Source organism: Gallus gallus, chromosome 10 (genome assembly GCF_016699485.2).
Source record: "Gallus gallus isolate bGalGal1 chromosome 10, bGalGal1.mat.broiler.GRCg7b, whole genome shotgun sequence".
In the NCBI taxonomy this organism is placed as follows: domain Eukaryota; kingdom Metazoa; phylum Chordata; class Aves; order Galliformes; family Phasianidae; genus Gallus; species Gallus gallus.
In genome coordinates this window covers 19,786,419-19,799,073 of record NC_052541.1, presented here as the reverse complement: position 1 = coordinate 19,799,073, position 12,655 = coordinate 19,786,419, and the positions used below count along the sequence as shown (strand labels likewise).

General features: G+C 51.7%; 2 protein-coding genes and 1 long non-coding RNA gene across 4 annotated transcripts in view; 2 read left to right on the top strand and 1 right to left on the bottom strand.

The window, feature by feature from the left end:
* The window catches only part of CTDSPL2 (CTD small phosphatase like 2), a 39,186-nt gene extending 36,608 nt beyond the window's left edge, over window positions 1-2,578 (top strand). The window contains exon 14 of the transcript XR_003076932.3: window positions 41-2,578. The gene's annotated coding sequence lies outside the window, so the exon portion shown is untranslated. The remainder of the gene's footprint in view (window positions 1-40) is intronic.
* A 1,323-nt stretch (window positions 2,579-3,901) lies between these two features.
* Window positions 3,902-12,611, top strand: EIF3J (eukaryotic translation initiation factor 3 subunit J). Of its 2 annotated transcripts, none has more exons than XM_015292113.4 (8): window positions 3,902-3,952; window positions 4,032-4,135; window positions 7,577-7,634; window positions 7,881-7,972; window positions 8,699-8,813; window positions 9,706-9,864; window positions 10,720-10,793; window positions 11,543-12,611. In XM_015292113.4, exons 1-8 carry the CDS (start codon window positions 3,928-3,930, stop codon window positions 11,669-11,671), a joined length of 756 nt encoding a protein of 251 aa, XP_015147599.1. In that variant the 5' UTR covers window positions 3,902-3,927; the 3' UTR covers window positions 11,672-12,611. The 2 variants fall into 2 exon arrangements, with proteins under 2 accessions (XP_015147599.1, NP_001012789.1); NM_001012771.3 differs by having other exon boundaries at window positions 11,540-12,611.
* LOC121111639 lies at window positions 7,852-11,543 on the bottom strand. The gene is made up of 2 exons (XR_005862780.2): window positions 10,117-11,543; window positions 7,852-8,135 (listed from the first exon to the last, which is right to left on the bottom strand). It is a non-coding gene; the product is annotated as an uncharacterized LOC121111639 (long non-coding RNA).
* Window positions 12,612-12,655: the final 44 nt, after the last annotated feature.

Here is a 12,655-nt window from a genome sequence, read left to right as displayed (position 1 = left end):
CTGCAAGTCTGATATTTATCATTCTGAACTTTCTTTGCAGAATGAGTCTACCTTCTTCAAAATGTAAGTTCCTACAAATGTCAAACGCTTCTAGCATAAAAACAAAGTCTTTGCATGAAGCAAAGTTAAATCCCTTCGGCCTTTATTTGCATCGCTTGGTCTCCAGAGTGGGACCTCACTGTTTGACTTCAGCCTGGATCAAACTGTGCGTACCAAAACTGGCGCTGGTAACCGAGGGGGTCTCAACTACGTCTGTTACTTGGGGTTGAATGTAGAACTGTGCTACTTAAGCAGTTAATCTTGCAGCTCTATCATTTATTCTCATTTTATGTATGTTTAGGAAACATAACATCCTATTTCCAAAGTTCTTAATGGTTTCATTTTTGTCTACGGTTTCATTTGTGGTCTTTGACCCGATTATGGCAACTGGTTGCTAATTGTACGTGTTTGTATGTATCCTGTTTTAGGTTTGAGTGTTTTTCGTTTGGACAGCAAAACAATATTTCATACTTCCATTGCTGGCTGCTTTTCCACCTTTGATTCATTTCACCTTCCATCTCTATCGAAAGAGATTTTTTTCATTATTATTCAAATGTATCTGAAAGCCTGAATGTTTCAAGACCTGCTACAACTCTTCCTTGGGAAGGTGTTTGATCAGCTGAATGCATGCTATAAGGAGGCACTTCTTTAAACAGAGCACTGAAACGTGTTATTAAAAGTAACCAGATGTGTAAGTGCAGAACTGTTTGCTCTCACTCACTGCTGGAAGCAAGCGTCCTTCTCATCCCACACCTTCTCCCCTCCTAGACTCTTCCAGAGACCTTGTTTGGGCACTAGGCGGATTGGCACAACTGACAAAGCATTGAGCCCCGGTGAGGAGAGGGACCGGAGTGAGTGGCTGAGGAAAGGGCAGAGTGGGTACAGATCTCATCAGCCTGCCTCCCAGTAACCGTGTGGTGATGTGGGCCTGTGGTCTGCAGCAGCCTGTAGTGGTAGAGCTTGGTTGGTTGGTTAGAAAAGCTGTCCAGAAACACAAGAGTGTTGCTATCCAAGTAAATACCCATGTTCATTGATCTTTTTTTTTTTCCTTCTGGTTCTGACTTCCTTATAGCATTGCATTGCAAATCATTACCTTTATTCTCTGTCTAAATCAACCTGAATCAGCCACATCCCGTTAGTGTAGGCATTAAGGTAGATGATGGCATTTGTAACTTCACAAATGTACTAAAACCAAGGAGAGCCCCGTCAGCGGTGGGGTGCTTACATCAGTGAGTTGTGGCTGCAGAACTCCTTGTGTGTCCCTCGCTGTCATTCCTCTTTCTTCTGACTGGGGGACTGGATTAGCACTGAGCACACCTAAATTTGGGGAGTTAGGAAAGTAATCTGTGCCTTCTTTGTCTCCTCTCCATCCCGTGCTCCCGTTACCTTCCGTTTGAAGGACTCGGAGAGCACACCCTTACAAAGCTAAAATTCCAGTGTAAAATTACTATTTACATAGCTGAAATTAATCTAGTACATATAGCTAAATGGAATGGATTTCAGGAAGTGAAGGCCAAAAAGTAAACATTCGCAACATATTATCAATTGAAAGAAACGACCAACCACCTACTGGTGTGATATCAGCACAGCTGTTGGGTTTGTTCCAGTAAGTGCAACGAGAAACTAATTGCTATTACATTAAAATAACGTCTTCCGCTGTAAGTAGAATTTCAAGTTAAATATTGGTTATTTTTATGGGGAAAGGACTTCTGTGGATCTGTGCAGCAAAGCGGGCAGGTGGTTCAGCCAACTCCATTAAGCTGCTTTAATCTCATTATCAAAGCCTGATACCAAGGTGAAATAAAAAGATGAGAGCCGGGTGGCACCTCGGCAGCACAGCGGGTGTCGGGCAGCAGCGCACGGCTCAGTGCTGACGGCCGGTTCTGAAGGCTGCCCCTTTTCCCTTCTCTCCCCTGGGGATGTCGGTTTCCCACTGCCTTCCGCCTCCAGGGCTGTGTTGGGCCTGAGCAGGATCTGGTCCGTGGGGATGGAGTGTGCTGTGCTGACCAGGGCCGGCTGGAGCTGCTGTGCGGTGGAAGCTAAAGGAAGGCCCGTGGGAAGATGGCTGTTCGGGAATTGTAACGGCCACGCTGAAGTCGTTCAGCTGAAGAACAATGTTGTTGTGTGCTTTAGAGACATTAAAGGACTGCTCTCAAAGATCTGATTAGGCCAAAACCATGTAATTGCAGATTTGCATCTTGGATTTTTGATGCTTAAATGAAATCGGTAACAAGTTGATAAATGGCTGATGAGAAGTAGCATAGATGCATTGTTTTCTTAGCTAGTAGTCATAATTTTGTAAAAAAAAAGATATATATAAATTAAAAAAAAAGACAGCAACTTTGTTTGGAAACAAGCAAGGAAGGCTGGGTAAGGATTGACTTGTATAGGTTCTGTTAAGCACATCACTATTTTGGTTGTCTTGACTGTGTAATGTAATACTGTTTTGCTTTATTTTTTTTATACTTGCAAAAATGTCATTGTACTGATAGGCTGAATCTTGTAAAATACAATTGGAAGAGAACCAATGTTCTACAAATTGTGTTTTTTTCTGCTATCATTTCTAGTATATAGAATCATAAAGATTTATATTAAATATTTATACTCCAGTTACTGTTTTTATGACTTTTAGCTATGATCAGTGCTGCGCTGAAGACTCAGTTCTCTGTCGAGCAAGGCATTTCTCATGTCAGTTTTCAGCCTTTAAAACTGAAGGAAAATAAGTGGTGTTTGTGCTTTTGAAAAGCCGAGGCTATTGGAGAATAAAATATTCTGTAATTGCTAGCAGCAGGTTCCTGCAGGGCAGTCCTGCTGCAGACCCGGTGTTCAGCACGCAGTATATATTCCACTGAAGACAGCGTGGGGTGTCCAGGTCAGGTCTGCCTCCGTCCTGCGTGGTGCTCCCAGCTGCAGCCCTGAGGCCTGGAGAGAAGTGCCCCCAGCTCCGAGCTGTGCCTTCACTTCCTCATCTGTACAATGGGAACAGCACTTAGCTGTTGTAACCCGAGCGCTTCAGTTTAAATGTGCTGTGGATCCGCAGCGTCCTCTGGCTCCGTGGCTCTTAGTCCTCTGTGAGAGGAGTCGGTTCCGTGTCGGGACGGGAGCGCCGTGCCGGCAGGAAGGCTGCCGTGTGTGCCGTGTGTGCACTGCGGGAGTAACGCCGCTCCCGGCGGGCCTCAACCGCTGCGGTTGTGCACCCACACGGCTCCGGGCTGCCGAGCGGCAGCCATTGGGACGCAGGGCTGCTTTCTCACTGTTCATCGCCTGGCAAAGCAGGACGAGATGCGGCAGCGAAGGGGGCGATCCGCGTCAGAGCGCTGGTAATTCCCAGACTCCCCGCAGCTTTTCTTCCGTGCTTTCCCAAGACCGTTCCCATTGTTTTTACACCTACCCAAGGACCAAACCCACAGCCCGGGTTCCTCACAGGTTTCACGTCTTTCACCCTCAGGCCGCCGCCTCAGGACAGGCCGGGCCGGGTGTGCTCTGAGGCCGCGTTCTGCGGGCTCGCGCTCCTGCGATGGTGGTTGTTACGTTTCTACTGTACGTGGAGCGGTCGGAGGACCCGCCACGAGCCGTTTGACCAGAGACACTCCCGCGTCCCTCACACGACGGCTGCGCGCGGCGCCCCGCCGAGAACCGCCCCGACCGGGCGGGGAGCGCGGAGGCGGAGCGGCCGCTCAGCCCTCCCAAAATGGCGGCGCGGCCGCTCAGCCCTCCCAAAATGGCGGCGCGGCCGTCCCCTCGGCCCTCCCAAGATGGCGGGAAGAGGCAGCGCGCGGCCCGAAGGGGCGGGGCGCGCTCCCACGGTGCTCCGCGCGGCGCGCGCCGGGCCCGCTGGCTGCGGCTGACTCACAGTGCCCGCGCCGGCGGCCGCGCTCCCGCGGGAAGATGGCGGCGGAGGCGGATTCCTGGGGTAGGTGTCGGCCCGCGCCGCGCCGGGCCTCGGCCTTCCGCCGCGCCGTCCTCACCGCCCGCTCTCCTTTCCCCCACAGACGCCGACACCTTCGAGGTGGTGGAGCCGGTGGCGAAGCGTTTGGTGCCGGCGGGGGTGGCCGGCGACCGCTGGGCCGGCGAGGACGAGGAGGACGACGTGAAGGTGCGCGGGGCCGGGGCTCCCTCAGCGCGGCGGGTCGGGCTGCGGCCGCTCCGCTCCTGTCCGGCCGGCTCCGGGACGGGCCTCGAGGGGTGCGCCGTAAAGCTTTGGAGCTGAGCCGGGCTGAAATCGGCCCTTCGCGCGGGCCGACGGCGGTAGGCCACGGGAGCGGCGTCGGGCCGGGAGCGGGCAGGGACGGGTCGGCCGTGGGGAGACCGCGCCGGGCGGGCGGGGAGGGGCCGGCGCCGAGCGCGGGGCTGCGGTGCTCCGTCACGGCCGCGCTGGGCAGCCCGGGCCGTGCGGCGGGACCGGCAGCGGTGCCCCGCGGGAGCTCTGCGCGGCCGCCCCGCGGTCTGCGAGCGCTTGGAGGCAGCGCTGCAGCACGTGGAGGCGGGCAGCCTTACGGCCCGTCTCCTTCCGCGCGGCTCCGGCCGGGCCGCTGTGCCGGGAGCTCCGCGTGTGCGCGGCGGGGAGCGGGGCGGTGTGCGGGGCGGGGCGGGTGGGGGAAACCGAAAAGCGGCTTCTGGCGTCGCGTCGGGCTGCAGAGGGGCTGTCAGACGCGGCGTGCTGCAGCTCGGGGTGTGGTCCGGGCACCGCCGTGCGGTCGCAGGTGTGAGCCCTGCGAAGTGCTGTGCGCCGGGTGGGGGCTCAGTGCTCTGCTGCGCCTCTGTTCGGGGGACCTCGGGAAGCTCCAACGCGATCGCCCGTGGAGCCCGGGGTGGTACTGCTTCTGTGAGCTGCGTGAAACAGTGCTCTCTATACGTATAAATATTTCTGTAAGTTAGAAGCCGTTTTGCGTCTGGAACGCAGTAACACCCACAGCCTGTGGTTATCACTGCCGTGCATTACAGCAGGCAAGGTGAGCGGAGGTATCTCTGTATGCAGGGGCTGCTGTGTGGTCACAGCGTCACCGTATGCACCTGTCTAGCACTGTATGCCGTCTTTATACACTCGCGTGTGTTTATACATGTATGTACACACGTGTGTCATACAGAGAGTGTTTGTGACGTTTGCCTTTCTGCCTTCCTTTGGAAGTGAGAAACCTCTTTGGTATGATACAGCGCGTCCAGGAGAACTGGTCTGTGAAGTGTCGCTCATAAAGGCACCTCTGCTTTCCATGGCTGCTGTCATAGAGGCACAGAGCTTTCCACGTGTGCCAGGAATTTGGCTCCTTCCCTCTTTCTCAGAGGTTACACCTTTAGTGCTGGGGCTGCGCCTGGAGAGGAATGGCAAATAGAAGCGTTTCGTTTCGATTTGCTCTTATTAAGTGCTAAAGATGTCAGAACTGAGTCTGGGAGATGGTTACGTAGGCTCTGGATACAGCATTTGCCGGGGTCAGCCTTGAAGTGTGGGTATAAGAAAAAGTGGCCTAAAATCTGAGCACAGAGTGTTTCCCATGCTCACATCTTTCCTATGTCTTGTACATATTCAGATCCTGTAGTTTATCTTGCAGTTGTTTTGATAATGATCTCAAAGTGACTCTGAAGCTCAGGAAGCATTGACTTCCCCAGGTTTAAAATTATCATCTTCAGTGGTATCGCAGCTGCTCTCGGCTGTTACCCCGAGCACAGCTTTCCCAGGAGGCAGGCCTGGTGCCAAGGGCTTTCCTCTGTTTACCCCTGGGCAGGCCTTGGCTGGGAGGTTGTAGCCTGGCACGGTGCTTGTGGAGGAGCGCTGGGGCTCGGCTGGGACTGTGGCAGCGCTGCTGCCATTCCCTGCTCGTCCCTCTGCTCTGGGGGAGGGCGCTGCGTTGTGCTGTGCTCAGGTAGGTGTGAAATGGGGAGGGCTGCTCTGGTCAGCAGTTCCTCAGTGCAGCGGAAGGTGATTCCGGTAGCCTCGTTTTAGTGAAGTTCGTGTGAAGGAGGGCTGTGGGATACCTGCAGGTTTTCGGCTCCTCGCTGGATGCACTGTGCAGTAAAGGTATCCCACTGTGAGCTGCTGGGTGTGCAGCACAGAGCTGTGCTGCTGTCCTGGTCTCTTCCTCTGAGAGTTTACTGAAATGTGTGAAATGGGGGGAGAGGTGGGACTGGGGCTCCCACCGCACTTACAGCCACAGAAGCATCTCCCACACACTCTGCTGCACTAACAGGTGCCTGGGAGCACGAGCAGCTGCTGGGGGCGGGCTGTGCCCACCAGAAGGCGGCGGCTGTGGGGAGGAGGCGCAGTGCTTCCTTCAGCCCTGTTGCCCTCCTTCCCTGTGGGCTCTGTGCCACGCGGCACCTGATTGTAAACCCCGCTCCGTGCAGGCTGGGGCCAAGGCAGCGAGCGCAGCAGTGCTGACAACGGCTGGTTAAGAAATGGGTGTAACAGACTTAATTAGATACGAGCTAAATGAGTGCCGCTGCAAGTTCAAGTCAGCCTCTTGGAATGTGGAAGGGAAGCCGGCTCTCCCACAGGTGCCAATGATTCCAGGTGAGGTGTGGGGCTGCGCTGCGCTGTGACGCCGCGTTCCTCCTGCGGGCGAATGGCTGGGATGAGTGCTCACATTTCTGCTCCGAGGGGCGACTCCGAATTCAGGGCTTATGGCTGCAGAGCTCAGCCGTGATGTGCCCACGGCCTGTGTGACTTCTGTGTATGCCAGGCCTCGCCTAAGGTAAGCTCTGATGCTTGCGGGTCCCACTGATACAGGTAACTAAAATGAGGTTCCTGTGTGATTTCTTGGCTTTAACTTGTGGTGCATACTTCGTGTGGTGCCAGGCGTGCACCTTCGGGTTCATTTTAGAGCACTGATCTCCATACAGAGGGCATCGGTAGAATCTGGAGGGGTACCAGGGGAGGAACACGTGTTCCCATAACTCATACCCAGCTAACTGTTGGGAAGGGACTGCAGAGCTGCTGCTGGCAGACCCGCAGGTGACGTAAGCAGGCCGGTTCTGTTGGAAGGTGTGCTTCCTCCACGTTCGTGTGCTCCGTGCTGCGTGTTGAGGTGCAAGCATCTGTGGGGCACGAGGGGTAGGGCTGCTGAGAGAAGGGCCTGGGTGTGCTGAGGGCAGAGCTGTGCCACAGCTGGGATGGTTGGAAACACTCGGAAATGTGGTCGCTGTTGGAGAGCAGCAGTTTGTGTGTGGGAAGGACTTCTGGTGGCCCCTTCACTTAGAGAAGTAACAGCTGCTGGCTGAGCGCAGGTCGCGGTCCTGGGGCTGGCATTGGGCTGACTGCTTTCCCAGCTGTACTGACAGGAACTTTCCCATTCTTCGTTTAAAGCTGCCTTTTTCTCAGCAATAACTGGTCCTGAAACGCTGCTCGGCTCCCAGCTCAGTGTCCTTATTTTACAGCTCCAACAACTTACTCCCCACTTCCTAACTCAAATGCATAATATTAATGGATTTGAGAGCATTTAAAAGGCTGTATGTAAGCTGCTGTCCTTTGTGTTTGCCTAACAAGTAGAAATAATATGTGAAATCATCTTATGAACATTTATCCTAATGACAACTTACTTTGTAGGATAACTGGGATGATGAGGAGGAAGAGGAGGAAGTAAAGGAGGCGGAGGTGAAACAAGGTGAGACTGACCAGGAGTGCACATCACTGTGCAGCGCCGCTGCAGACACTGCTTTTGTCCCTGTGTGTGTGGAGTCTGAAACACGTCCCAAATAGGATTGGGTTTGGTTTTGACAGAGCGTGTCCTGTCACCCCCCGCTCAGGTGCTGCCAACTGAGCTCTGCCTCTTTCTCTTTGATTTGTGTTTTCCTGCTTATTCAAAAAGACACCAGGAGACCTCAATGCCGTTTTGTTTAATGTCCTACAGAACCCAAAGTGTCAGAAAAAAAGAAAATAGCAGAAAAGATAAAAGAAAAAGAAAAGCAACAGAAGAAAAAGCAAGAGGAGCTTAAAAAAAGGGTAATTCCTGTTTGTTCGTGGGCTCAGAAACGCAGAGGGCTGCGTTGGTTGTCGGTTGTCTGTGGGGCTGAGCAGAGCTCTGGAGATGCTGGGCTGATGTGCTGAAGCAAATGTCAGTCCTGTGCTTCTCACCTGGGGCTGTTGGTGTTAAGGACTGGCCCATCTGTGGGGAGAGGGAGGGACGCCTGGGTTAGGCCTCGCTGGGGGGGGAGGTAATTATCCACCCTGGCTCCCTGGGTAATGAGCTTTGAATGTCCCCTGTGCTCCCAGAGCAGTGCAGACGTGCAAGCAGCATCCTTTCTGTAAGCCTGTATCTTAAATGGTCCCCGGAGGTGTTCAAGGCCGTGTTGGGGGGGCCCTGGGCAGCCTGGTCTGCTATCAGGTATGGAGGTTGGTGGCCCTGTCTGTGGCGGGGGGGTGGGTTGGAGGTTCATGGTCCTCGAGGTCCCTCCTAACCCAACCATTCTGTGATTCCGTGCACGCCAAAGGAATGGATGTGTTATTTCCATAACTCGATTAAATTACAGAGAAATTAAACAGTTGGCGTTGTTAGGATTAATTGGAATGGCTGTTGGGTCTGTGCATGCTTGGAGGTCTGCTGACTTCAGGCAGCAGTAAGCCACTCAGGTGGCCCTGGAAAAAGCATGGTTTCCTGTAACACCTCCCCTCAGTGTAATGTTCTCCCTACTTACGTGGGTGTTCTTTTTTGTTTTGTTTTAAATGCAGTTAGAGGCTCCAGAGGAACATAAAGAACTTACACCAGAAGAACAGTTAGCAGACAAACTACGACTAAAGAAATTGCAAGAGGAGTCAGACCTTGAGTTAGCAAAAGAAACGTTTGGTGAGTGTGCTGTGCCGTGGCAAAGCTCTGCAGGCAACTGGTGGGGATGTGGCTGACAGAGCACATGCAGGTTGTGCTACTGAGATCAGCATGGCTTTAAATCTGTGCTGCTGGAAGTGTATGCTGGTACTGAGGACTAATACGTGGAATATAAGGCGTTTCTCCTTAACGTCTTGGTCAGAGGGTATAGGAGAAAGATGGCTGGCTGAATTTCCCAATGAATTGGTGCTTCTGATGAGCAGATGAGTGTGTGAGAGGAAGCGTTGCCTTCTGCTGTTCTGCAGAGCCTTACAGCACGGCCTTCGGCCTGGTCAGGTGGGCTTTGGGCACACTTGGCACAGTGCAGTGCATGTGTGCTTTACTTCAGGCAGTCTGTGATGGCTGCTTTCTCATGGGGTGACTTTGTTCCCTTGGGTAGACAGCAGTAGATGCAGGGCAGCTGCTTCTCTTCTGCCCTCATGCTTGGACACAACGGGTGAAGATACCGAAGTGTGGCAGTGTGAAGCCTGCTGCTTTGCTTGGTGAGCTGCACGGCTGCTCACTGAGAACTCTGCTGTGCATCTTCAGAAAGAGCACAGTGCCTCAGGGGGGGGGTTCCGCTCCACACATTGTAAAGGACCAGCAGCATTTTGCACTGAGGAACTCAGGTTTAGAATTCTGTATTAAAGGAAGGAGGGCTCTGTGTAGCCAGCACTGCCCGGAGCACAGTGAGCTCTGTGGCCCTGCAGGTTCCTAATCGGCCATTATTTGTTTGCAGAAGACAGGGGAGGGAGGGAGCTTCGGTTTGGCAGTGCTTGATGAGAAGGGGAGAACTGAATGTGTTTTTTCTTTGGTGTCGTCTTTCAGAGACCACAGACAATGTGTTCTTCTAACAGTGTGCCTTTCCTCGCAGGTGTAAATAACGCTTGTGGAATAGATGCCATGAACCCCTCCTCAAAAGATGACTTCACGGAATTTGGCAAACTACTAAAAGAGAAAATCACACAGTATGAAAAGTCCTTACATTACGCCAGCTTTTTGGAAGCGTTAGTTCGAGATGTTTGTATTTCATGTAAGTAAAGTGCAGGGCTTCCTGGGATCCACTGCCAGGACTGCAGCAGGTGTGACCTTGGGGGTGTGCCGTGAGCTTAAAACTGAAACCAAGATTAATGTGTGCAGTTGGTGCTGACCAGAGTGTCACTGACTGAGTGTGAGGGTCCATCCCAGCCATTGTTCTCATGCAGCACGTGCTTGTGTCTGCCTGCAGTTGCTTTAAAAACAGTCACTTCAGAACTGCAGGTTTTCCTGCTGCTCTCCATCTCACCTGTCTCTCTTGAAACAGTTTCTGGAACATCAGTGTTTCTCTGAGCCAGGTAATGGCAGCAGCTCTGCTGGGAGGACTGCTATAAAAGAGAGATGTTGTAATTCACAGAGTGTGAGGTTAATTGTTCTGGAGTTCAGCCTGTGACCACACAGAGATAAAGTAACTTACAGTCCCGTTTTTGCCCTGCTCTGGTTGGCAGCTGGTGGATTCGTTGTTTGAGCCCTTTTGCTGTGCTCTGCTCATGCTGCCCTTCAGCCACGTGGTGGCTCAGTGCTGTAATGCTGTGCACACACAGGAGCCCGGGCTGCCTGCAGCAGTGCTGTGTGATCCCAGAGCTGAAGTGAAGGACTCACAGCCTGTGGGGCAATTTAACATTGACACTGCACTGCTCCTTTTTGTTTGTGTCGATATTTTACCTCCTGCATACTGATATTGCTCCAGTTGTTCGAGTGTCTCCCTGTTAAGACTGTGTACACCAACTCTTAATTTGCACCCTTCCCTTCTGCGCCAGCCCTCCCATCCCTCTACAGCCATGAGAGAGCTGTGATGTTGGGATATGTGAGCACAGTACTGATGAGGAATCTCTTTTTTTCTTTTCTGCAGTGGAAATTGATGATTTGAAAAAGATCACGAATTCGTTGACGGTACTATGCAGTGAAAAACAGAAACAGGAGAAGGTAAGACGTGCTCCCACAGCTGGCCGCAGCAGAAGCAGCACCTGCTGAAGGTGCTCATTGCCTGCACAGCACAACAGGTCCAGCACTGACCTGAACTGCTGATTGTGCTGTATGTGGCAGTAGGTGACGTTATAATCTTGGATACTGATCTAAAACTAAATGCCTTTAAACGTGTGAGGTAATCAGGAGTTCACTGAATCCAGATCACAGGCCAAAGCTTTGGCTGACAGACATGGAGCTGAGCTGTGCCTCAGGCAGCACCGCCACCACAGGGCAGCCCCAGCCACAGCATCGGGATAGCAGAATAACTGCAGCCTTTGCCTGAGTTTGCTGCTGGGGTTTGGAGTAGCTGATAGCTGGGGGTGTTCCTGGGCTGTGGGAATGGAAGGGGCAGTGACTGCGAAGACGTGAAAAATGAGTTACGTGAGGTGAGACAACAGTTCAACAGATACTTCTGTGGTACAGCATATAACAGTGGGTTTTACAGAACAGATTTAAAACCTCGGGTCAGTTGGAATTCAACAGTGAGTTGAACTGCAAAGACAGCAATAAAATTAAACGGAAGATATCACTAGCAATGCATTTTTCAGGGTTTTAAATCAGATTAGAGGATGGGTACATAAGAAAGGACAGTGCAGTGTCACTGCAGTGATGCAGATCTTCATTCCTCTGAGGCTCTGCTCAGGTCAGAAGGAAGACGCGTTGCTGTGGATGTGTAAGTAAATGTACTCTCCTTCTTATTTAAGCAGAGTAAAGCCAAAAAGAAGAAAAAAGGTGTTGTGCCCGGAGGTGGTTTAAAGGCTACTATGAAAGATGACCTGGCTGATTATGGAGGATATGACGGAGAATACGTACAAGAGTTTGAAGACTTCATGTGACATTTATCTCCCCTTCTGTTGTCTTTCTGTTGCCCATAACCCCTTAAACATGTAGCACAACTTCTCTTTCTTTCAATTCTGCCAAATGCTATTCTCAAAGTTGCAGTATCTGTGCTGGTGGCTCAGCACAGCAGGCGGTGCTGCAGCGCTGCCGTTGCTGTTCTGTGCTCGAGGTGTTGGAAGGAAGCAGCTCAAAAGCTCCATCCATTACAGGGAAAAGAAATTACAACCAAAAAAACCAACAGACCCAAACCACGGAATTCTGATAACAATAATTGTTGCTGTTTGATTTTATAGTAACAGCCACCAAATTGGAAATGATTTTCAAAGAGGCAAAGTGTTACTGCCGGCACAGTTCTATGATATGGCCTTAACTGTACCTCCTTGAATGAGTTGTTTGATGAACAAAAGCAGTTTGCAGCGAGGGCATGATGGGTGTGCACTTAGTATTACAATGGCTTTGTCTTACTTAGAGCTTGAGGTTTTCAGTGTATTGTGAAGGGGAACTGCTAACTTCAGAACTGGGACACTGCGCCTGGGGAGGCAGCACTGAGAGGCACTGCTGCACAGCCTGACATCCACACAGCAGTGCTGGGGTGAGAGCAGGGAAAGAGCTCCTGACTGGGAAGAACAGAAACTCGTGAGTATGAAGTTGAGTTTCCATTCATCTAAATTTCTACTAATGCAGCTGTATGGGTTGGGTATTCTTTAACAGTTCATTGCCTGGTTTCAGTGTAAAAAACCAAACACGACTTTGGTCTCCTGGGCTGCGGTCGCTCTTTCATGACTCGGCTATTTTCTTTCATTTAGAAACAAACAACTTGCTTAGCAAACTGCAGCAGTTACTACAGTGGGGCAAATTGTTACGTTAACAATTATGACATCTGCAATGTTTTATAAAGCAACTAATTTAATAAAAATCACTATTGTGAGGACTTCACTATAGCAGTCTTTGCACCTCTTCTTTAAGTATGCTGCTGCCTT

Excerpts from the sequence above, each read along its gene's own strand:
- EIF3J (NM_001012771.3), top strand. The coding sequence starts at position 3,928 with ATGGCGGCGGAGGCGGATTCCTGGG. Across the intron at positions 7,973-8,698 it reads AAGAGGAGCTTAAAAAAAGG|TTAGAGGCTCCAGAGGAACA; the intron begins GTAATTCCTGTT and ends TTTTAAATGCAG. Across the intron at positions 9,865-10,719 it reads TCGAGATGTTTGTATTTCAT|TGGAAATTGATGATTTGAAA; the intron begins GTAAGTAAAGTG and ends TCTTTTCTGCAG.